This window comes from Oreochromis niloticus, linkage group LG16 (assembly GCF_001858045.2).
Source record: "Oreochromis niloticus isolate F11D_XX linkage group LG16, O_niloticus_UMD_NMBU, whole genome shotgun sequence".
NCBI classification, from domain to species: domain Eukaryota; kingdom Metazoa; phylum Chordata; class Actinopteri; order Cichliformes; family Cichlidae; genus Oreochromis; species Oreochromis niloticus.
Window position 1 is genome coordinate 4,283,046 of NC_031987.2, and position 25,046 is coordinate 4,308,091.

At 40.1% G+C, this 25,046-nt stretch overlaps 1 protein-coding gene and 1 long non-coding RNA gene across 2 annotated transcripts; one reads left to right on the forward strand and one right to left on the reverse strand.

The window, feature by feature from the left end:
- The first annotated feature begins 123 nt into the window (after nucleotides 1-123).
- Nucleotides 124-22,950, forward strand: LOC100705215 (poly [ADP-ribose] polymerase 14). Its single transcript, XM_005450453.3, has 14 exons — nucleotides 124-551; nucleotides 667-734; nucleotides 1,257-1,287; nucleotides 1,754-3,441; nucleotides 3,686-3,916; nucleotides 4,050-4,271; nucleotides 10,742-10,802; nucleotides 10,891-11,040; nucleotides 11,258-11,320; nucleotides 12,588-12,764; nucleotides 16,411-16,641; nucleotides 16,722-17,200; nucleotides 17,464-17,638; nucleotides 21,958-22,950. The coding sequence occupies exons 1-14, from the start codon at nucleotides 386-388 to the stop codon at nucleotides 22,242-22,244; spliced, it is 4,029 nt and encodes a 1,342-aa protein (XP_005450510.2). The 5' UTR covers nucleotides 124-385; the 3' UTR covers nucleotides 22,245-22,950.
- Nucleotides 18,223-18,522, reverse strand: LOC112844170 (uncharacterized). The gene is made up of 2 exons (XR_003216815.1): nucleotides 18,493-18,522; nucleotides 18,223-18,350 (listed from the first exon to the last, which is right to left on the reverse strand). It is a non-coding gene; the product is annotated as an uncharacterized LOC112844170 (long non-coding RNA).
- Nucleotides 22,951-25,046: the final 2,096 nt, after the last annotated feature.

Below are 25,046 nucleotides of genomic sequence, written 5' to 3' on the forward strand. Positions count from 1 at the left end.
GCTGCATCGTGAATATGCAAAGTGTTTTTCTCAAATTTTTGAATTTTTTTCTTTTCGTTTCGGGTTTTTTTTTTTTTTTTTTTTACCGAAATTTTGGGAAATTTGCTCGTCTGTCTAGTCAAAGTTTTTTTTCCATAAATGTACGAGTTTATTTTTCTAATAATACCCCCCAATATAAACATTATGTTAAACATTAAAATCGTTTTGTTTGTTTGTTTGTTTGTTTGTTAAATGCGTTTCAACCTGTCTAACACTGATACGCGCAGAGTTTTCTTTTAGTTTCCACCTATGGGAGGTACCAGTCCTACATGTAGTCTACTTATACAAGTGAAGCAGAAAGTGAAAGACTTTATTTTTCTTTGTGCGTCTTCCCGGCTACTAACCGATGGCCGAGGCACACTCGTATCCTCTGCTCGTTGGATTCAAAGAAACCGACATACCCAGTTTAGAAACAAAGTTACTGCAGTACTTTCGTACTGTCGGTGGCGACTGTGAGATCGAGTATGAAAATGGCAGCAGGACAGCGATACTGCACTTCACGAGAGAGGAGGGTAAGTTTGGCTCCATAAAGTGAACTGAAAATACTACTACTAATAATAATAATAGATTCTACGCCGTATTATAAGTGGAGTTCTTTACTGCAGATTTTTTTCTCTTGTGTCACAGATCAGAGAAATGTTCTGGCAAAAGAGTCTCATCAGATCCGTTTGGAAAAGGGCGTTTTGAAGCTGACGGTTCGTTTACCCACTGAAGAGAAATCATCACATGTATTATTTATAATAGGCCGGTGTAATCAAGGGAGATCTGCATACCAGTAACAAACATGTTCAAGAAAAGTTTTGTATGCCCGTGTCAATATAAATATACTAATGTAAAATATAGTAATGTTACACTATTTGTGGGTGGAAGTTGTTGAACCTCCTCCCCAGACTTCGAATTTAGGATTACTTTGTATTAAACAACGGTCTCTGTCTTGGTTTTGAGCTGTTTCTAGAAGTCACATGACTTACCGTGAACTCAAAGCTGTTCTCTCTTTCTGCTGTAGGAATATTGCAAACAAACAAACAAACAAAAAACTTGGAAAACATTACTGTGTATCTTTTGTTTTGTTTTGTTTTTCGCAAATTAATTATAATTAAAATATTTTTCCATTATATTTCTTTAAAGACCAACAGCTATTTATAGCACTGGTCATACAAGATTTCAGTATAACAAAAAATGGTGAATAAATGTATATTTTTATTTGTTCCACACAGGCATTCCCATTGGATAAAGACAACACGAAATGTAAGTACTGAATAAAAACAACACCTCAATCTTATGCCATGCATGCTATATATGTAATGAAGGTATTTAGTTTCTACATAATATTTTTTTTACATGCATGTATTTGTCAAGAACTTCTAAAAATCTCTAACTGTTATTTAAGGTGTTTTTTTCTCTGATTAAGTCTGGGTATATGAAATATTTTCCTGCTGTAATTTTGTGAAGGACTCAGATTGAATCAGGGACTCACTCCTCAACTCAAATACAAATGTTTGTCTAAAATATGAATTTGTCAGTTCTATTCAGTTGTCTACCCCTCTGTTTTATCAGGTTAGAGTATGTGTTGTCTTCATTTCACCGAAAGTGTTGCCTGGTGTTGCAGTTGTTAGTGATAGCTGATGCATGCTGTCTAGCTGGGTGTATAGGGAAAAAAAGGTCTTACATATCTAAATTGTTTTACATGTTTGTATTTTTTTTTTCATTACAGCTGTTAAAAACATAAAGAGGAAGCATTCCATCAAGAATGACGAGGCCAGAGTTCATCGGTTTTCTGTTTTAAAAGGTTTAAGAAGGTCATTTAAGGGCAAGGCGTCCCTAAAACTTCCTGCTGCCATCTCAGAGCCCATTGACACCGCTGTCCTGAGATATCTAGCTCAAAATAAATCAGCAGCAGAGGCCATTTGTAGTGAAATGGACAAAAACTTCTGCATCGTGAACCTCGGCCAAACTACTGTGACTTTGAGTCCTGTGTCTTCTTTACTAAAGCAAAAGAATGCCAAAGCCATCATCAAAGAATGGACTGATACTGTGAAGTCAGCATTTGCACAATCTGTGTCACAGTTCAAATCTGTGAAGTTCAATCCAGATTCAGATGCATGGAAAGAGTCTGAGAAAAATATCAGAGAGATGTTACTGAATGAAAATGTGATTGTAGTACCTGATAAAGACAGAGGAGCTTTATCAGTCGCTGGTCCAGTTAGTGATGTCAACAGACTGGAGAAATCTCTATCTGAAATTATTAACAAGATCCATGAAGAGAAAAAAAGTAAAACTTTAGAGATCGAAGTGTCACCATCAGTTTTCCATCTCCTGTGTCAAAATGGGCTTTTGGACAACCTTCTACTTGTGTATCCAGAACTCAAATTGTCACCAGAGAGTCCTAATCTGAACATAACTGGCTTAGGGGAAGAGATTAATGCAGCAATCAATGTTATATTAGATATAGTACTTGCATTAAAACGACAGAATGTAGAATTAGATAAAAATGTGCTTGAACTGTTGAAGGATGAGCAACAAGAGGAGCTTACAGATGCTCTCCTCACATCTCATCAAATAAACGCAGCATTTGAAATCAGTGGAAACAGGGTGCAGCTCCTTGCTGTGTCTCACAGAGATCTGTCTCATGCTCAGGACCATCTAGGACAGCTGTTAACATCTCAGTACATTCATGTTGAAGACGGTAATGTCCTGAAGAAGCCAGAGTGGCAGCAGCTGGTCAGTCTCTTAGAGCAGGCTAACAGTAAGCCATGCAGAACTCGAATCAACACAACTGCTCAACAAGTCGTGGTGTCAGGCTACAAGGATAGTGTCATAAAAGTTCAGCATCAGCTTGGTGACTTCTTAACACAGAATGCTCACATAGAAGAAACTGTTGTGGTCAAAGCTAATGCTGTCGTTGAATACTTGAAACATTTCAACACATCTTGGATGGAGAAAGTGAAAGACAAGGTGAGAGTGTCCTACAGAAATGAGGCTATCTGTCTGAGTGGATCCAGAGTGAATGTGACACATTGCAAGACTGTGGTTGAAGGTGCCGTCTCTGCTGTAGTCTTTGACAGTCTGAGTGTCTGCATGTCTGGAGTGAAGAAGCTCTTCCAGGAAAATGAAACACTGTATCTTTCCGCAATCAAAACTAAAACTGGTTGCCTGGTTAAACTGGTTTATAAGCCAAGTGATGGCCAAGACAATGATGACATTACTGTTCAGAATATGGTGGCTGCTTTCAGGCAGGAGTTTGGAAACCACCGTGTCATTCATTCTCAACAAGCTCCTCCTCCCAAAGCTCACAAGCCATTAGTTTTTCAGGCTACTGGATTGGACCCATACTTGTATCACGTGCAGACAAACGAAGGCTTGGACATTGTTCTTACAAAGGGAAATATAGAGTTTTCCATGGTAATTTGGATTTTTATTATACTTAATTCAGAGCACATAGTTAATTTAAGACAGAATTTTTCGTACTGTGAGATGCCAGACTACAAGAGTATGTATGTAGCATTAACTACTCACCCTATCTAGCTATAAATGATCTTTATTAGTAAGGGGTTTGACTGTTTCTTCTTTCATTATTATTTTTCGTTGTTTTTAATAGTTATGTGCACTGCTGAACACACGACTGATAACTTTCATAATTTTTTAGACAGAGGTGATTGTGAACAGTGTGCCTCCAGACCTCAACCTGGACAGCGGTGCAGTTTCAAAAGCCATCTTGTGTGCAGCTGGACCCAAACTTCAGCAGTCAATAAATGCATGGGGTGCTACTGGAAATGTTGGTGAGATCATTGTTACTGAGGGCTGCCAACTATATAGCAAAAAAGTCTTTCATGCAATTGCACCTTACTGGGATAAGGATCAAGACACATCTGAAGAGGTGAAGTATTTCATCATGTATAGTACATTTTAAATAATCTTTACAGTCTAAAATTGATGACATATCCATATTACTGGAACTAAATGTCATTATTTTTATTATTATTAAATAGTATGTATTTGTTGCCTTACAGTGTTTGCAAGGAATCTTTATGGATTGTTTGGACATGGCAGAGAATAATAATCTAACCTCCATATCCTTGCCAGCAATTGGCACTGGAAACCTGTGTTTCCCAACAGCTGTCGTAGCCTCTTTGATGTTGGATACAATCTTAGAATTTAGCAAAAAGAGAAAACCCAAGCACCTGAAGAAGGTTGTGATTGTACTTTACCCAGGTGATATGCAGTGTATTCAGGTAAGAAAACCTTGCACCTCATATCATATTCAATTACACAGCAAGTTAAGTTTTTCTTTGGACATTGGCTGCTTTTTATTTTATTTTCAGTCTGGTTCTTGTACCTGACCATTTTCAGAGAATTTGTTGTTTTGTTTTGTTTCTTTTGGCACTTTACACTGACCTATGAATCATCTAAGCACCTAACTCATGGGTTGAACCACTGTTTCATATTCACATCTTAGTAAAGATGTGAGGAGAAAGGAAGAAGTGGTGGGCATCTTCCTCTTGGCATAGATTCAACAAGGTGCTAGAAACATTCCTCACTGATTCTGGTCCACACTGATACAATAGCAGAAGTGAAAATGACGTAATAACATATATAAACAAATATAAATGATATAATTATATATTTAAATTGGCTCTATCTGGTGTTTTAGATGTATAATTTTATGGCCCCCTCATGAATCACTACCTTATCATGGTAGATGAGTTTGTATGTTCCAGGTATCCCAGAGGCTATCTTGTCAGTAAGTCATCCCATGGCAAACTGGTCCTGTAAGAGAGACCAGACAAAGAGCAATTTTAAAAACACAATGAGAAGAAAATCCAGGGAACAGTTCACTCTGCCTGGGATAGGGTTACAGGGGCCCCATCCTGGAGCCAGGCCTGGAGAGGGTGCCTGAGGGCGAGTGCCTGATGGCTGGGCCCCAGCCCATGGTGCCCCACTGGGCACAACCCAAAAACGCAACAGGGAACTAGCCTGCTGTAGGAGGTGTCGGGTGCAGTGTGTGCTAGGTGGCGGCCAGGAGTGGAGACCCCGGCAAACCCATCCCTAGCTACCAAAATTAACAATTGGGGCATGGAACATTATCTCTCTGATGGGGAAGGAGCCTGAGCTAGTGCGTGAGGTCAGGAGATACCAGCTAGATATAGTTTGGCTGGACTTGTCCAAGGTGATAGGCCTTAGCCTGGGGTGGGCTCTTATTATCCCAAAGGTTGCTGTCTGTACATTAGAGTTTTCCCCAGTGGACGAGAGGGTTTGTTCTCTGCACCTTCGGGTCGGGGAAGGGGTCCTGACTGTTGTCTGTGTCTATGCGCCAAATGCATGTGCTCCAACTATAGGAGGATCACACTCCTCAGCCTCCCAGGGAACCTCAGACACAGGCAGAACAATGTGGTCTTCTTCCCAGTCGTGGAACACTGGAGCGGTTCTTTACCTTTACCTTCTTTTATAGACCCATCTCACATCTGTCTTTCTTGTCTAAAGTCTTTGAAAAAGTGGTTTTTAAGCAGCTCACTGAGCATTTGTCAACAAACAATTTGTTTGAACCATTTCAGTCTGCTTTTAGACCAAATCACTCCACAGAGACAGCTTTACTAAAAGTGGTGAATGACCTGCTGGTACATGCAGACAATGATCGCACTTCAGTTTTATTACTACTGGACCTAAGTGCCGCATTTGACACTGTTGATCACGGCATTTTATTGGATAGGCTTGAACATTTTATTGGAATTACAGGGAATGTTTTATCATGGCTGAGATCTTACCTGTCAGGGAGGTCTCAGACTGTTAATTTTAATAATGTTCTTTCTGAGACCTGTGTGGTGAGGCATGGGGTCCCTCAGGGCTCTGTGCTTGGACCACTGCTGTTCTCTATGTATCTGTCGCCTCTTGGTGCTCTTTTACGTTCTTTTAAAGCAACCTTTCATAGTTATGCTGACGACCTGCAGCTCTATGTTCCTCTAATAATTGGAAACTGTACTGAAATCTCTAATTTGGAATCTTGTCTATCAGCAATTAAGGGCTGGTTATCGGATAATTTCCTGTGCTTAAATACTGATAAAACAGAGTTGATGGTCATTGGACCGCCTAAATTTCAGCACTCGTCCCAAAATTTTACCCTGAGAATTGATGATAGGGTCATAACTTGTAGAGACAAAGTAAAAAATTTGGGCGTGTGGTTTGACACGGTGCTCTCTTTTGAGTCTCATATAAAAGAAATAACAAAAACCGCCTTTTATCACTTGAGGAACATAGCTAGAATTAGACAAGTTTTGTCAAACGATACTGCAGAGATTCTTGTTCATGCATTTGTGTCCTCACGCATTGATTACTGTAATGCTCTTTTCTCAGGGCTACCAAAGAAAAGTTTTAAAGGTCTACAGATGGTGCAAAACGCAGCTGCTCGTATTTTAACAAGAACTGGAAAATTTGAACATATTAGCCCTGTTTTATACTCTCTTCATTGGCTACCTTGTCCGGTTCGAGCTGATTTTAAAGTCCTGTTGCTCACTTATAAGGCTTTAAATGGATTAGCACCTTCGTATCTCTCTGACCTTTTACACTGGTATATTCCATCCCGTGCTCTCCGATCTCAGGACTCTGGTCTTTTAAAAGTTCCTAAAGCCAGGAAAAAGAAAATTGGAGAGCGTGCTTTTTCTTTTCGTGCCCCGGTTTTATGGAATAACCTCCCTCAAGATATTAGGCAGGCATGCTCTGTCGAGGTTTTTAAAGCTAAGCTGAAGACACACTTGTTTACCTTATCCTACATGTCTTAACTCTATGGCTTTTAGGTTTTAAATGTTTTCTTCTTTTTATTTTGTTCTTAATTTCTCTTTTTTCTCTGTTCTTAACTTGTACTGTGTCTCCTATCTGTAGTGCTATGTATTACTTTTAAACCCTTTTAATTTCAAACAGTTGTACAGCACTTTGCTTGAAGGTGCTTTATAAATAAAGTTATTATTATTATTATTATTATTATTATTGTTATTACCCATTTGAACATACTTCAGGGTGAATGGGAATTTGCCTAACCAGTCTACATGTATTTTATGGACTTGAGAAGGCATTTGACCGTCTCCATCTGAGTATTCTGTGGGAGCTGTTTCTAGATAATGGGGTTTCTGGCCTCTCGCCATGGACATTTGATCCTTATAGAACCATTGCAAGAGCTTAGTCCACATAGCTGGCAATAAGTCGGACACGCTCCCAGTGGACGTTGGACACAGCCAGGGCTGCCCTTTGTCAACAGTTCTGTTCATAGTTTTTATGGACAGAATTTCTAGGCGTAGCCAAGTGGCGAAAGACTTCCACTTGGGCGGTCTCAGAATCCTGTCTCTGCTTTTTTCGGATCATGTGGTTCTGTTGGCTTCTTTAGGTGGTGGCCTCTAGTGCAGTGATGAAAAGAGGTGGTGATGTGTTTATCAGTCGATCTACATACCTACCCTCACCTATGGACAGGAGTTTTGGGTAGAATGACATCGCGGATTCAAGCGGTGGAAATGAGCTTTCTCCAAAGTGTGGCTGGCCTTTCTCATAGAGATAGGGTGAGGAGTTCAGTCATTTAGGAGGGGCTCAGAATAGAGCTGTCCGCCTCCTGGGTGAGGTGTTATGGGCCTCTCCCACCAAGAGGAGGTCTTGGGGCAGACCCAGGACATGCTGGAGAGATTCACTTAATTTTCATTTGCTTTATACTTTGACTTTTACTCACTGGTTAACTGTTGGCACTAAAACTATATTGTGAAGTTTATAAAAAGGAAATGAAATTAGAATTTCATTGCACATATTCTTCATTTAACACTACTACAGGGAGTGCAGAATTATTAGGCAAATGAGTATTTTGTCCACATCATCCTCTTCATGCATGTTGTCTTACTCCAAGCTGTATAGGCTCGAAAGCCTACTACCAATTAAGCATATTAGGTGATGTGCATCTCTGTAATGAGAAGGGGTGTGGTCTAATGACATCAACACCCTATATCAGGTGTGCATAATTATTAGGCAACTTCCTTTCCTTTGGCAAAATGGGTCAAAAGAAGGACTTGACAGGCTCAGAAAAGTCAAAAATAGTGAGATATCTTGCAGAGGGATGCAGCAGTCTTAAAATTGCAAAGCTTCTGAAGCGTGATCATCGAACAATCAAGCATTTCATTCAAAATAGTCAACAGGGTCGCAAGAAGCGTGTGGAAAAACCAAGGCGCAAAATAACTGCCCATGAACTGAGAAAAGTCAAGCGTGCAGCTGCCAAGATGCCACTTGCCACCAGTTTGGCCATATTTCAGAGCTGCAACATCACTGGAGTGCCCAAAAGCACAAGGTGTGCAATACTCAGAGACATGGCCAAGGTAAGAAAGGCTGAAAGACGACCACCACTGAACAAGACACACAAGCTGAAACGTCAAGACTGGGCCAAGAAATATCTCAAGAATGATTTTTCTAAGGTTTTATGGACTGATGAAATGAGAGTGAGTCTTGATGGGCCAGATGGATGGGCCCGTGGCTGGATTGGTAAAGGGCAGAGAGCTCCAGTCCGACTCAGACGCCAGCAAGGTGGAGGTGGAGTACTGGTTTGGGCTGGTATCATCAAAGATGAGCTTGTGGGGCCTTTTCGGGTTGAGGATGGAGTCAAGCTCAACTCCCAGTCCTACTGCCAGTTTCTGGAAGACACCTTCTTCAAGCAGTGGTACAGGAAGAAGTCTGCATCCTTCAAGAAAAACATGATTTTCATGCAGGACAATGCTCCATCACACGCGTCCAAGTACTCCACAGCGTGGCTGGCAAGAAAGGGTATAAAAGAAGAAAAACTAATGACATGGCCTCCTTGTTCACCTGATCTGAACCCCATTGAGAACCTGTGGTCCATCATCAAATGTGAGATTTACAAGGAGGGAAAACAGTACACCTCTCTGAACAGTGTCTGGGAGGCTGTGGTTGCTGCTGCACGCAATGTTGATGGTGAACAGATCAAAACACTGACAGAATCCATGGATGGCAGGCTTTTGAGTGTCCTTGCAAAGAAAGGTGGCTATATTGGTCGCTGATTTGTTTTTGTTTTGTTTTTGAATGTCAGAAATGTATATTTGTGAATGTGGAGATGTTATATTGGTTTCACTGGTAAAAATAAATCATTGAAATGGGTATATATTTGTTTTTTGTTAAGTTGCCTAATAATTATGCACAGTAATAGTCACCTGCACACACAGATATCCCCCTAAAATAGCTCAAACTAAAAACTACTTCCAAAAACATTCAGCTTTGATATTAATGAGTTTTTTGGGTTCATTGAGAACATGGTTGTTGTTCAATAATAAAATTATTCCTCAAAAATACAACTTGCCTAATAATTCTGCACTCCCTGTTTAAGATCTGTTTAAAGGTTCAGTAGAAACAGTCTTCTATGATGTAACAGTACCTTAAGTTTTGTTATCTGTAGTACAATACTGGACCCTGTTAGTAGCATTAGTTTGTAAAGTACTTGCACTTTCTATATAATTATTTCTTCATTTCTTAGCAATGCTGCTTCCCTGCTGACATATTCATAGTGCTACTTCTTGTAACACTGCATGCTATATCATATACCTAAAACACAAGATGGTACCAAGGCCTCTGTAATGTCAGTTTTTATTCAGTATTTTTAGACTGACATTTCATAACATGCCAGAGCTTCATGGGATAGATTCTGGTTTTGGAGAAATTCCAGAGATTCTACTACATATTGACATGATAGCATCACATAGTTGCTGCAGATCTATCAGCTTATCCCAATTTCCCTTTCAAGTACATACCAAGAGTGCTCTTCTGGATTGAGTTCTGGTGACTGTGAAATTAGCAGTTTCTGAAACCTGAAAATATGAATCCATCCTGCCTTTTACCATCTGTTCAGGCAGCTGCTAGTGGTGTAATGATACTGGGGTATATTTTCTTCTTTGGGTCCCTTAATACCAAGCAAGTGTAGGCACTAAAGCTGGCATGCCTAAATGTCACACCAGGAGGTTCTTTAATACAAGGGGCAGCAAGTGAATTAGAACCCAGGGAACAGAGACTAAACAGGTCAAACCAGACAAGTTTATTCTCAGAGAAAGAAACCAAGAATAAGTAAACACAGTTTAAAAATAAAAAATAAAATAAAAACACAATAAAAAAAATGTTCTTTTTAAACTAAAATCCCAAAAATGGATGACAGTGAAGCATGTCAACATTACACCATGTCAAGCTCAAGTCCTCTCAAGCTGGTTTCTTGAACATGACAATGAGTTCATTATACTCAAATGGCCTCCACAGTCACTAGATAAAATCCAGTAGAGCATCTTTTGGATGTTGCTGAAATGTACATAATAAAGTGTAGACTTTGAATTTAAAAAAAAATTACTACATTCATAAAATGAAGATATTGCTGAAGTGCTTTAAACTTGGATTCTAATCAAGAACATTCGAGGCACCTGGTTGCAACAAGTAGTCCAGCTGCATGGTAAAACAGCCTTTGATTCTCAATCAAAGACTTCCAACCCTTTAAATGAACATCAATTAAGATCATTTTTTAACCAGGCTATTAACAAGCTTGGGTCTGTTGACTCTACGACTCCTCTTTTGTGTGAACTTTGTTTTTAACCTACAGGTTGGTGCTTGGTATATTGTATTGTTTAACTTCCGTTTTGGTTTAAATATTAGTGATTTTTTTCAGTTGAAGAAGACCATTTTATTTTTGCAGGATTTCACCGATGAATTTAAGAAGTTTCCAAATGCCTCAGGCGATTCAAGTTTAACAAAAGGTGAGGGCACATAATATTGTTTGTTTCTAATTTTTTATCACAACTTTTTCAAACATTTCAAATGGTTTTTTTCAATTGTTCACGCCAGGAGGCCCCTTCTCTAACCTCACCTCGACCTCAGATATGCATGAGACTAAAATGGGAAATGTGACTATACAGGTAGTCACAGCAGACATAACCAAGGAGACTACGGATATCATTGTCAACTCTTCCAATCAAAGCTTTTCCCTTAAGTCAGGTAAATCATAGTAAAAAAGTGGAATATTCAAGTTTTTAAAATTATTTTTAGTTATATGTAACTAAAATACATATCCTCACTACTGCACAGTGGACATAGCAGACAAAAGAAGAATTAAGCATCTTATTAAATTAAGTATTAAACTGCACAAAATATGATGACAGTAATCATTATCTTTAATTTTTATTTATATGTATAATTTTTCCACTTCATCCAGGAGTCTCTAAAGCTATTCTAGATGCAGCTGGTAAGGCTGTTGAAGTGGAATGCCACATCTTTGGTAAGAAACCACTTTAACTTTTAGATTTTATGACACTGTAACTCAGAGTAGACTCCACCTATAGTATAACAGTTTGGTTTTTTTAACAATAAAATTGAAGCTGACTTAATATAAGCCCAGTTATGCAGTCATAGTCTAAGATTGCCAGTAACAGAACTATGGCCTAAATAGGGCTTTGGAGCGTGATGTCACGGGAGCGGGGCCACGCCCCCTCCCGCCATGACAGTAGGCCAAAGAAAGCACACAAGCGTCAGCTATGGTTCGTACGTGCTGTGTTGCAACGTTAGATCACACGATAGGGAAGGCAAGAAGCTGGAAAATGGGCTCCCCTCCTGGAGGCAACGGAAGGGACCTCATGTATCCGATATTACTAAATGAAGACGTCAGGCTTGGATTGCAGCGCTCACACAAGCGGATATCGAGTTCTCTGCCATCCCCAATTTTTTGTTGGTTTGCTCGCGGCATTTTCTTTCCGGTGAGTTCTAAATAAATTAATATCTCTCTTAATAGGCTTTTAGCATTATTTTGAATGCGCTGAGGTCATAGATAATTAGATAAAACATCCTAATGTGTGATGCTGCAGAACCACGTCATGTTGACGGAGTAGCGTATTATTTGGCATTATTGCAGGCAAACCAGCATATGAAATATGAAACAGAAAAGTATGTTTATTTTTTTTATTCAAGATCTGTTTACATGTACTTAGCAAGTACATACACATGAAATGCACACTATTTACATGGCAACGCACAGCTGGCAACCTCTGGCTGTATCTTGGTCATATGGTCAACGTACTCACAACGTGGAGGCTTAAAAACGGCCTTGTACCCAACCGTTCGTGAATTAGATGTGCGCCTCCAGGAATTTATAATTCCGAAAATGATTCGCCGTGTATGCGTTGACTCCACAGACAAGGTACGCGAAGATATCGGGATAGGACAACGGCGGTAGGCCGTCTGGGTTTCTGCTCCACTGCCTTTTTTCATATGGGTCCACATTACCGATGCACGCTATTTTTTCCAAGTACCATCTCTTGGCGTGTGGGCGCAATCGTTCGCGATACAGCCCTTTGTGTTTTGCACTGATTTTAAGTATGGTTCTGGCAGTCATGCTATCAACACAGTCTGTTTGTTTTGATTTGTGGCCTTCTGACATGGCGCCGCGATCCCACAATGCACTGCGGCGTGACGTCAACTCCAAAGCCCTATAAACATTCTCATGGTCATTAAGGGTAAAAGACATAAAGATCCACTATCTCCACATTTAGGTGCCAAGTCCAATCCAGGCATGATAATGACTCAGCCAGGCAACCTAAAGTGTAAGAAGATTCTCCACGTGGTTGGACATCCTGACCCAGTAAAAATCAACAAGATTGTGAAAGATGCACTTCAGATGTGTGTGAAAAGCTCCTATACCTCTGTATCATTTCCAGCAATTGACACAGGTGAGATTTATTCATGTATATCAGAAGTTTATGATATGGGAAATCTACATACCATAGTTACGTTAAGCCCAATCCAGAAACGTGTATTATGAAACAGGTTATGTTTCATACAAACAGTATGCTTATGAATGAAGCAAACTTTTCACTGACAGTCACTCAAAACTGTAAGGCCAGACTGACCAGTCTGTGCACTGCCTGGATTAACTAAAAGAAAGACTACAACTCATGGCCTCACACATGGATCTTGGAACGCCTAGAACGATACAAGATCAACGGGACCCTAAGAGTCTTCATCAGGAATTTGATGGGCATGTGGCGAAAAACAGCATAGGCTAACTTCAAGACAATTGCACACGTCACTGTCAAGTGCAGGATTTAACAAGGACTTTGAGGCAGCCGATGGGTACCGGCAGGCCAAGCGGAACGTGATTTTGGCAGTGGCTAAAGAAAAACTCTGGTGTTTGAGGAGTTCAGTGAGGCAGGTGAAAAAGACTTTAAGACTGCCTCAAGGCAATTCTGGCAACTTAGGATCCCACTGGCACATCTTTCAGCAGAGTGTGGGGACGAGGGAATGATTCATCCATCACTGAGGGTGAGGTCACTGAGGCAGTTTAACAACTCCTTGTTAGCAGGGCCCCTGGAGTGGATGAGGTTCACTCCGAATTCCTGAAGGATGCTTTAGGGCTGTCTTGGTTGACTTGCCTCTACAATGTTGAATAGAAATCTGAAGCGGTACCTCTGGATTGGCACATTGGGGTGGTGGTTACTATCTTCAAGAAGGGGGACTGGAGTATGTGCTCCGACTATAGGGGATTCATGCTTCTCAGTCTGGGTAAGTCTGTGACAGGGTGCTGGAAAGGTTAGTCGAACCTTGGATACAGATAAAACAATGTGGTTTTCATGCAGAACATTGGATCAGTCATGAGCACTGGGTAGTGACCAAAAGAACGAGCTCACGGATAAAGGTGGTGGAAATTTGCTTTCTTTGAATGGTGGCTGTTCTCTCCCTTAGAGATAGGGTGAGGAGTTCAGGCACCTGGGAGGGGCTCAGAGTACGGTTGGTTCTCCTTCACATGGAAAGGAGGTAGTTGAGGTGGTTCAAATAAGGATCTTCCTGGGCACATCCTGGGTGAGGTGTTACAGGCATGTCTCGCCAGGAGGTGGCCCTGAGGCAGACCCGAGACACGCTGGAGTGATGATATCTCTCAGCTGGCCTGGGAACGCCTTGTGTTCCCCCAGACAAGCTGGAGGAGGTGGCTGAGCACAGGGAGGTCTAGGCTTCTCTGCTTAGGCTGCTGCCCCTGCGACCTGGCTTGGAGAAGAAAATGGATGGAATGGATGGATTTGATTACAGTTAATCTTTTTGGTTTCTTGCTGATGCCCTCTACTGCAAACTATAATTCTGTTGTTTCTCTACTCACTTGTAGGAAACTAGAGGAAATAACTGTAGTTTTACATGCTTACATGTACACACACAGTTAATGTCCCTCCATTTAGAAATATGGAGGCATCAGAGTGAACTTCTCCATTCAACACAGACGGTCTCACAACCTAAATCATGATGTCAGTTTTGAATAAATTTATTTTTTTAATTACATTTATGTATGCTGTATGCATTTTGTTCATTCTTAAGTTGTGAGTCTACACAACAGCCAAAATACTGTCTTTAGTTATTAACATTTGAAATGATGAAGGCACTTGAAAAGCAACACAAAATTAGCTGCCTTCCCAGAAAAACACAAACTTTAAGTACTGCATAAAACCCTGTTTACTCTTTCCCACCCAGGCTTCTAGACTTCTGATTGGCCAAAATTTCTGCACAGCTAGGATTTGGCATGTTCTTGACAGTGTTTGACTGTGTTTTTGGCGTTTACATGTGGACAGGATTTTTTTTTTTTTTTTTTTTTTTTTAAACAAGGAAAATCTCCATTTTCAAAAATACCCGTGTACGTGTGGAAGTAGCCTCAGTCTCTGGTTTCTCAGATGTATGCTCATGTTGGATAACAATAGTAGTAGTCGTGGTGGTGGGGTATTCTTGTTAGACTTTCTTTTTCAGGACCAGACAAACGTTAATTGGGTGATGTCACAGTGTTTGGAGTTTTGTGTGGATTCATTATTCTTTCCTTTGCATTAAGACAGGGGTGGGGGAACTCCAGGCCTCAAGAACCGGTGTCCTGCAGGTTTCAGATGTGTCCTTGATCCAACACTGCTGATTTAAATGTCTAAATTACCTCCTCACAGGTCTTGAAGTTCTCCAGAGGCCTGGTAATTAACTAATCATTTGATTCAGGTGTGGTGACCCAGGGTGATATCTAAAACCTGCAGGACACTGGCACTTGAGGCCTTTAGTTCCCCACCCCTGCATTAAGAAGATTATTTAAATTTAATCTTTGTACATTTTAGTTATTTTAGTGTCTCTGACTTTATCTAAGTTTCTGGGTCACGGGTTCTGGTTTGTTGTTGTTTGGTTCCTTTTGTGTCTTTGTTTCTGTCCATCTCTCTCTGTCTTCCTCATCTCAGTCATGTCTCCATGTTTTTTCTCCTTTACCGGTTCCCATGTTCTTCTCTTTAGCCCCTTTTCCATTAGTACCTACTCAGAAGACTTTCCACAATTCGACCTGGAGTGGTTTTCCACTACAATCCAGTACTACCTAACATGCATGGTTGTTGTCATAGCAACGTGTCCAGGCGTCCCACGATGTAATTAATATGTGACACCAACCCTACAAAAAAGATGGACGTTTAAGTAAGAATATAACTGCTGCTCAGTCTGTGGCTTTTCATCAGACTCGGGCAACACAGCGTTGTTTTTTCTGTAGCCATTTCCCTCGTTGCCAGGTTTCAAAAATAGCAGTTTTAAATTTCGTGAATGAGATGGTCTCATGACTGACCAGCCAATATCTTGTATCCAGCTCCTAGTCTGTCGAGTTTAGCAATAAGGCTTTTTTTGTTGACCTCAGTAAGTCTCTGAAGTCCTGCAATTGGGTCCTCTCTGCCTGCAACACAGCACCTCCATGACAGGTGACCTGGTACATGACAAAAACCCCCAAAACAATAAAGCACAATTACTATGTGCTGCAGCCATGGTGGGTGAATTTATGTGATCTTCAGCCCTTTTAATGCAGAAATCCCATATAAGTCTGCTTGACATTTATTCTTTTTCAGTATGCCTCAAACACTAATTTATAGGCACACAATAGTGTACCCGAAGCTCTATTTTGCTAAATGAGGGCTACACACCTCTTAAGCTTTCTGATGAAACCCTTGGCCAGTTAAAAGGTTTATCAGTGTGCTCAGATTCACAAAAAATGCAGTCCAAACTGAATTGTTTATCTTTTAAGATAGAGGGCATGAGGGTGGGCATTGGCAAAATAAGTAAAACATCCAAAGGTAGGTTTTAAGATACTACGCTCCTGTAAGAATAGCTAAAGCATTTTGAGTTGAACTTGTCACTCTGGCCTATAGACCTGATGATTATCAGACTGCATAACTACTAAACCTCCTTCTGTGTAACTTGCATCAACTTACAGAAGGGCTTTGATGCTCTTGAAAGTTTACTGACAAACCTGAGACTACACATATTTAGCATGTACCTTTAACAAATCAATTCTTCAAATTATAATAATAGTATTATAATTTTTTTTAGGTAAAGGTAATGTAAAAGCAAGACTGGTGGCAGATGCCATGTTGGATGCAGTAATTGATGTAATGAGCCAAAACTCTTCCGGTCCCCTGACCACAATCCGCATAGTTATTTTCCAGAAAGCTATGCTAAAAGACTTCCACGGCAGCCTGGAACAGAGAGCAGCTACTGATCCTAATCCTAAGGATGAAGGACAGGGGACCTGGGGAGGCACTGGCATTGGGAAATTCCAAGGTAAAAATATGTAGAAGAAAATCCAGTACTGTTCTATCTCCAGTCAGTGTTGAACCTTAACTTCTAATTTGTTTTTTCAGGAATATTTACTGATAGAAATACTGACAAACCAAAGAAAGAGAAAGATTTCACAATTGAAGGTCAGAAAACTGATGCCACTTGCTTCCATATTTGTGGCAACACTCAGGCTGATGTAGATTTAGCCAAGAAACTGTTGTTCCAAGAACCTCAGACCACTACAATTGAGGATGAAGCCATTGGTAAATTCTGTGATGCAGACCACCAGAAAATTGATGACATGGAGGAGACCATGGGTATAAGCATAAAAATAGAAAACAGTAAAGCCAAGCTCACTATTGAAGGACTGAGCAGTGATGTGCTTAAAGCTAACTCTGAGATCAGTATGATGCTAAGCAGGAAAAGAGATGGTATTCCTGAGCAGTGGGAACGCATGCCAGCTGAGGCCACATGTCAGGCTTTTGTAGTACAAGCCAAGACATCAGAATATGATGAAATACTGAAACTGTTTCAGGCCTCATGCAATGGAACTGTTACAAAGGTAACATTTGTTATTTATCACTCAGATCATTAGAGAAAAAGGTTTTTGGTGAATGGATCATCAAGTTGATACTGACTAATTTTTTCTAGATTTAAATTTAAAATTTATTTTCATGCATCTGTTTAAGTCTTTGTGCATTCAAGCCATTATAAAGTTAGTGTTAAAGATTTTTTTTAAAAAGTTTGTTTCACAGAAAAGCCAATAAAAGTAGTTAATGTAAATCTACATGAGACTGAACAAAAAAGCATTTTTCTTCCTCTCAGATTGAGCGGATCCAGAACCCTGGATTGTGGAAGAGTCTAGAGATCAAGAAGCGTGACATGGAGTTGAGAAATGGTCATCAGAATAACGAGAGACGCCTTTTCCATGGTACCTGCGACACAGCTGTGCCAAATATTAATGACCGTGGCTTCAACAGGAGCCATGCAGGAAAGAATGGTGAGATATTTGACCACATATAGAATATAGAAAGGGGGAGGCACTGGATTACAGGTTTTTGAACCTTTGTTGACATAACGTGAACTTTTCAGTCTACATCAGGGGTGTCCAAACTTTTTTCGCTGAGGGCCACATACATAAAAATATAGGAGGGGCTGGGCCACTTACTAGAAATTAGGTATATAACCTTAACTGTAGTGTATTAAAAATCACTTAAAAGTGGTCAAATGTGTTATATTGTTGAATTAAAGACAAAACTGCCTTCATCACAGCTTTTCATAAATGGATCTTTATTAATTTATTCAGAAAAAGCTTTGGTAGCTCATTCTCAGAACAGCAGCAGATTTCTTCTTGGACAGAAGATTTACAGCACAGAGAAAAAACAATAAAGGGGAAAATGGGACGGGGACATTTCAAGCTTGTTATTTAAGTTCTTAGGCTTAGCAACACACCTATTAACGTTCGTTTGAAACGGTTATCAACATTAACAGACTGCACTGGACTTAATAACAGGAGTCCATATAATTTTAGTAAATTATTCTGGAGTATCAGCTGCGCTGGGTATGTAAATCGGGCCATCCAGCTGCGGTGCTGGTCCGACGCCACTCGTGGCAAAAATCCGGACAAATGTCACTTGATCAAGGAGCAGATCTGCATCAGATGAGATCAGCTGACTTTGCGTGTGCGTGCGCTGTGCACAGCGGTGTGTACTCTGTGTGTTAACAAGAAAAACGCATATAAGAAAGTGGTGCGCAAAAGCAGGGTAGTGACAGAATTGATGCGCATTATTGATATTTGAAGCATGTGTACCTGCACATTAACACACGGGTACTGTGGAATATATTTTTACTCACCTAAAGCGCTCGTGCTCTCGTCCACTCCCCACAAAACAATTAGCAGCTGTGCGGCGTCTGTGGCATCGGTGCTCTCATCGCATGCGATGGAGTAAAAATCAAAAGCACAGCTTTATCAGACAGTTGCAGTTTAATGTTGGCTGACAGTCTTCAGTGCGTGGCACAACTGTATTTCTGGACATGCTGACGTTGTTGAAGTCCTGCACTTTTTCCGGGCACATTATTTCGGTGACTTTAACGAGGCAGCGTTTTATGAGGTCTCCATCTGAAAAAGGCTTGCCATGTCTTGCCATGAGTTGGGCGACCTCATAGCTGCTATTGGAGCCTTTTCCTGGACAATTTGAGCACGAAAAAAAATATACTGTTGCTGACCCTGCAGGAGAGCTACCCTTTGCTTTACTTTCTGCTCTCGCTCAGCACCAGTGTAGGATGCATAGGCCTGATGTTTGGTTTCATAATGACGTCGTACATTATACTCTTTCATAACTGCCACAGTTTCAGTGCAGATAAAACAGACACACGTCCCCTTGAATTCTTTGAAGAAATATTCACTCTCCCAAATTTTCTGCATTCACTCAACCTTTGGCTTCTTTGGTTCTGCCATGTTTAGTAACTTGGGGGTAAATTTCTTCTGTGATTGTCCTTTTTGGTGGAGCAACTGCCTTGATCAGCAGCAGCTCCCCCTGGTGTTAAAACTAAGAAGTGCAATACACTCAAGCAAAAGTTGAAGTGCGGGCCATACTCTATTCTATTTATAAGATTACTTGCGGGCCAATTAAAACTGGCCCGCGGGCCGGACTTTGGACACGCCTGGTCTACATAAACAAGTGATGTGGGACACTTCTGTTGCCCCCCTGGTGTGACAGGTGCCTGGGAGGGGTGCGATCCTAGATCCCGCAGCTGTGTATTGAAATAAAGAGGCACAGATCATGAACTTGTTTACGATTCAACTGCAGGATTTATTCTGCTCATCAACAGGGGAACAAGTCATTAATCGCCTCTCATAAGAACCAGCAATTCTTTGTAATGTGTGGCATAACAACTGTCAGCGCATTGTCAAAAGTACAGGAATAACCTTGGCGAGTATACATTAACCATCATAAATATAGATAACATTGGTTCGCAGTGACCAGGGTACCTCAGCCTTTGTTCCGGTTACACATACATATCACTTGCATCAAGAAATACAATGTACTGTAACTCACAGCCAGTGATTAGCAAATAACCATTCATATACAGCACATGAGCGGCTATGCAAGCATTAATTACAGCCTTTGCATCCTGTCTTACCTCAACAAGACATATAGAAAACACACAACTGAGAACGTGCATTAGCATCGCTACGGTACTTGAAGCTCACTTCCCCCGCTAGCCAGTCCATTAGCCTAGCACGATCACGTTCACATCACGATCTCATTCAAAACACAATACTTCAGCAGTACTTAACTTATAACAGTATACTTTCATTCACAACTTCACAACAGTCTTATTGCTTCTACTGTGTTACCTATTAGTCATTTTGAGGACTAGTAACCCACCTGTGTATTGAAATAAAGAGGCACAGATCATGAACTTCAACTGCAGGATTTATTCTGCAGATTTGCCTCCCAGGGGGGGTTACGCTCCTCCTGAGCGCTATGCGCCACCTAGTGGTATTTTTAAGTAATGCCATGGAAGATGTAAAGTGTAATTAGAATCAACACTGAAAGATATAACAAAGACCAAAATATAACTGGGGTGTTCCCTTTTTTTTTCTTTATGAAGACATAAACTGAACTAACACCCCATAAGTCTTTTTATCTCTTAACTTTTTAACTATCAGTTTAATCCAGATTTATCAGCCACACATTTCAACTTAAACACATATGTTAACCTTTTACACTTCATTTATTTGTATGTAGCCAAAGTAAAGTTGAGGGAGTGTAAAATGTAAAATAAAAACAGAATACAATGATCTGCACATCTTATAAACCCATATTGTATTCATAACACAACTCAGAAAACATTAAATATTTAAACTGAGACACTTGACTGTTTTCTAAAAAAATATTACATCATTTTGAATTTAATGGCAGCAACACAGCTCGAAAAAGTTAGGGACACAAAGAGACTGGAAAATAAGTGATCCCAAAAAGCAACAGCCAAAGGGTCGTTTTGCAACTAATTAGTACAACTGGCAACAGGTCACTAACATGAAAGGGTATAAAACATACCATCTTTGAGAGGCAAAGTTTCCCAGAAGTAAACCAGTCTGCAAACTATCCAACATTTTCAAAATATATATATATATATATATCAATCAATGCAAGTTTGAATAGTTCATTATCTACAGTACATAATATCACCAAAAGATTAAGAGAATCTGGAGAAATCTCAGGTACAGGCACAGGTACAAGGCTGAAAATCAATTTTGAATATTGGCAGTGCTCAATTCAAAACCCTGCATCCCTGATGGCAGTGGGGGGCACTAGTGTCTATGAAATCAACAGCTTCCACATTTGGAAAGGTACCACTAATGCTGAAAGATATATAGAGGTTTTAGAACAATATATAATTCCCACCCAAAACCCAGCCACAGGGGGGCACAAGCCAGGGTACTCCTAATGACAGACCCAAGCCTGGACAAATTGCAAAAGTTGTGTAAGGGAGGACATCCTGTGTAAAATCTTGATCAAATCAAACATGCAGATCATAAAGACTGAGATTTCCATATCAGATCAGTTGAAGACTGGGTTAACAACAACTGCCTCTGGTGCTGTTGGGCAGAGGGTACTGTGGAAAGTGTGCTAGTGGGTGGGTAAGGGTGCTTTCCCAAAGACAAGAAAGAGGAGAGGTGCAAGCTGTGTTAAGCAGCAGCAAAGGAAAGCAAACTGTTCGATATGACAGAGAGAAGGAAGACAGATACACTGTTACTGCAGGAGATGAGGTGGAAGGGAAGTTCTATCATGGTATAGGCAGGATGCAAAACAGATTAGGTACAATCTTGAATTAAGTATATGTGAATAGTATCATCAAGGTAGAATAAGGTAGAAGAGTATGTCAGACAGGATCAGATGTTTGAAGCTTGAATTCAGAGAGGTAATGTTAAATGTTAGTATCTATGCCTCATAGGTGTGATGTCAGAAGAGAGAGAGGAATTCTGGAGTTAATTGGATGAGGTGGTAGACTGCTGTGAGTGGGGAGAGAGTAGTGACTGAAGTGAATGTCACTGGAATTTCAGTTGTTACTCTTATTGCTGTTCTCAGTTTAAACGATTGTATGTTTTCTGAAATATGTTGTATTGTGAATAGAATATGAGTTTGAGATTTGCAAATCATTCTATTTTGTTTTAGTTTATTTTTTTGTCCAAGATTTTTTGGAACTTGGGTTTTGGTATTTGATTTCAGAGTGCTGTGACTACTACAAATAACAGAAAGTGTGTTACAGAATTTTTTTCATTGACTTTCTGCTGCTCTTCATTTTCAGCTGCATACTACGGCAATGGCACATACTTTGCTGTCAATGCTAGTTATTCTGCCATTGACAAATACTCCACGCCCAGTCAGAACGGGGAAAAGTTTATGTATGTCTGCCGAGTTCTGACTGGTGACTTCACTCTTGGAAAGCAAGGCATGATTGAACCACCAGCGAAAGGCCCCGCCTCCACTGACCTGTACAACAGTGTTGTGGACAACCTGACCAATCCCACCATGTTTGTTGTCTTCCATGACACCCAGGCTTATCCAGAATATTTGATTACATTCAGTATATAAAAACTTCAGGAAAATGCTTTTAGAATAGTCTGTAGCCTGATTTTTACCTGCCCTCTTCTTGGAAATCTTTAGCATATAATAAATTTAAAATGACTATCTAAACTTTATTTAATCTCTAGTTTATGACCATTAAAGGAACAACTTTGATAATCTGTGATTTAAAATGTTTATATTTTTATACATTTTTCATCTGTTCGATGTTTTTAGTAATTTTCTTTGAACAAATATAAATATCTTCCAATTACACACAGGTAAAAAGATGCTCTTGTGTTCAGTGGGACCTGGAGGGGCGTGATTGGTAGGAACAGCCTCCAGATCTGAAATTCTGTCCATATCTTTGATGAACAGAATTTCTAAGCGTAGCGAACTCGAGCAAGGCTTCCACTTAGGTGGTTTTAGAATTTATTCCCTGCTTCTTAGGATGATTTGGTTCTGTTGGCTTCATCAGGTGATGGCGTCCAGCATGCACAATTCACAGCCAAATTTGAAACAGGAGGAATGAGAATAAGCACCTCCAAATCTGAGGTCATGGTCCTCAGCTGGAAAGGGTGGAGTGCTCAAGTGGAGGAGTTTAAGTATCTTGAGATACTAGGGGAGTGGGAGATCGAACTAAGATGTTTCCAGATTTTTTTCAATACTTTGCCATGTTAATGTGTGTTTGAGTGTGTCTGTGTGTTTCTGTGGACATTGAACCAATTTTGATTTTCTTTTGGTCAAGAATAATAAATTTCTGTCTTCTTTCAAACAACTTTCAAAGTGGCTTTAAATTGATCATACACTGGTCAAAAAATTAAAGGAACATTTTTTTAAGTATAGCACCAAGTCCGTAAAACTTCTGGGATAATGATCTGGTCAGTTATGTATCAGAGGAGGTTGTTAAATAGTTTGAAAGTTTGCTTTGGTGTTAATGAAATTAGCAACAGGTTCTCTAGAGGAGCAGCAATGAGACAATCTCCAAAACACTAATGGTTTTAAAGGCCACTGACATTTTTTCTCTTCTTGTCTTTTAGGACAGTCTTTGCATTGAGTAGGTTTCATGAATAGTTTTTAGCCAGTCTTCTATTTGTGGTTCATCAGCCATTTGTAGCCATTTCCTTGTCAGAGTTTTCTTTATCCAACAAGTAGTACTTTCATAGTTTGACTGTTTGCTGCTGAGGCCTACAGATCCAGTCAAAGAATCGCTTTAAACTGGTCTTTCAACTTCCTGATATTTTCTTTCTTAACCATCTTTAGTGCATCTGTGGTGTTCATTTTCTTTTCAAATCAAGTACAAGAGAAATGCCTGTCATTTAAAAAGATTTAATTTGCTTTGCCAGTTGAAATTACAAGTTACAGCGCTGGACCTCCATGTGAAATCTATCACCTGTCTTCACATGGAGGATTGCCTTGGTTCGGGCCATACAGTTTTTATACTGCGACAATAACAAATGATTATTATGTCTGTCTTCTTCCCGAAGCCATCCTGACATCTCTAGTCCACCTCCTCTCGGTCCACGTTCACTCACTCCTGTTGCCCTCCTCTCTGCTCCGTTTCCTGGAATCAGAAAGATAGAAAAGAAAAACACCTCCCTGCCTAGCCTTGATCATTTCAATATTATCTTACTACTGATTCTAATATCTAGTTCAGGATGTTCTGTTCGGACTCCTTTGGCCCAGAGAATATTCTTCTAAACATTATCAAGTGTGATGTGTAAGCATGCTGCAAGACCCTCTGCGCTACTACGTCACTCTCAATATTTCAGCCCAGACACAGCGCTGGACGGGGCTTTTGACCCTAAAAAACAGAGCGCCAACTCGTTTCTGACCACATTTGCTTTGTGTATATAAAAAAAAAAATCTCCCTGCTCCCTGCCACAGGGCTCCCTGCTCTCTTTGTTTGCCCTCACTCTAACTGGTCACAGCAGATAGCTCCTCCCTGAGCTGGGCTCTGACAGAGGTTTCTTTCTATTAAAAGGGAGTTTTTCCTTCCAACTGTCACAAGTGCTCATAGAGGGTTGTTTGAGTTTTGGATTTTCTCTCTAATATTGTAGATATTGTAATATTGTTACCTTAAAGATCTTATTTATCTTGAAAATCTCATTCACATAATTTTACCGTACCTGAGTTTATTTTATTATTGCATTTAAGGTTTTCTTTTTTTTTTTAATCATGATTTTATATTGGCACGTGAATACCGTCAAGAATGCTGAGGCTGGACTCACGAGCAGGACTCCAACACTGCAGTCAAACAGGAGTTTATTTACACACCAGTGAAATAATGTACATACAGTTAAGCCCATAATTATTCATACCCCTGGCAAATTTTGACTTAAAGTTACTTTTACTCAACTAGCAAGTTATTTTTTGACTGGAAATGACACAGGCGTCTCCCAAAAGATAATAAGATGATGTACAAGACGCATCATTGTGGAAAAAAAATATTTCTCAGCTTTTATTTACATTTGAGCAAAAAGTATCATGTCCAGAATTATTCATATCCTTTACAAACTGTCACAGTCTCTGGGAAAATCCAAAGTTCCATACCATTCCAAATAGTCAAAGCTGTTCTAAAGCATCCTAATTACCCTGATTAATTGGAAATAGCTGTTTTAATCAACTCAACAGGTGAAAAACAGCAGCTCTCTGCAGGTGGTCTGTGGACATTCATGACTAAGACAAAGGAACTCAGTGAGGGCCTGCAGCTGTGCATTGTGGCTGCTCACAAGTGAGGAAAGGGCTACAAGGCCATATCCAAATGTTTTCAAGTTCCAGTGGCTACAGTGCAAAGTATTATTAAAAAATACAAGATGTTCCACACTGTGG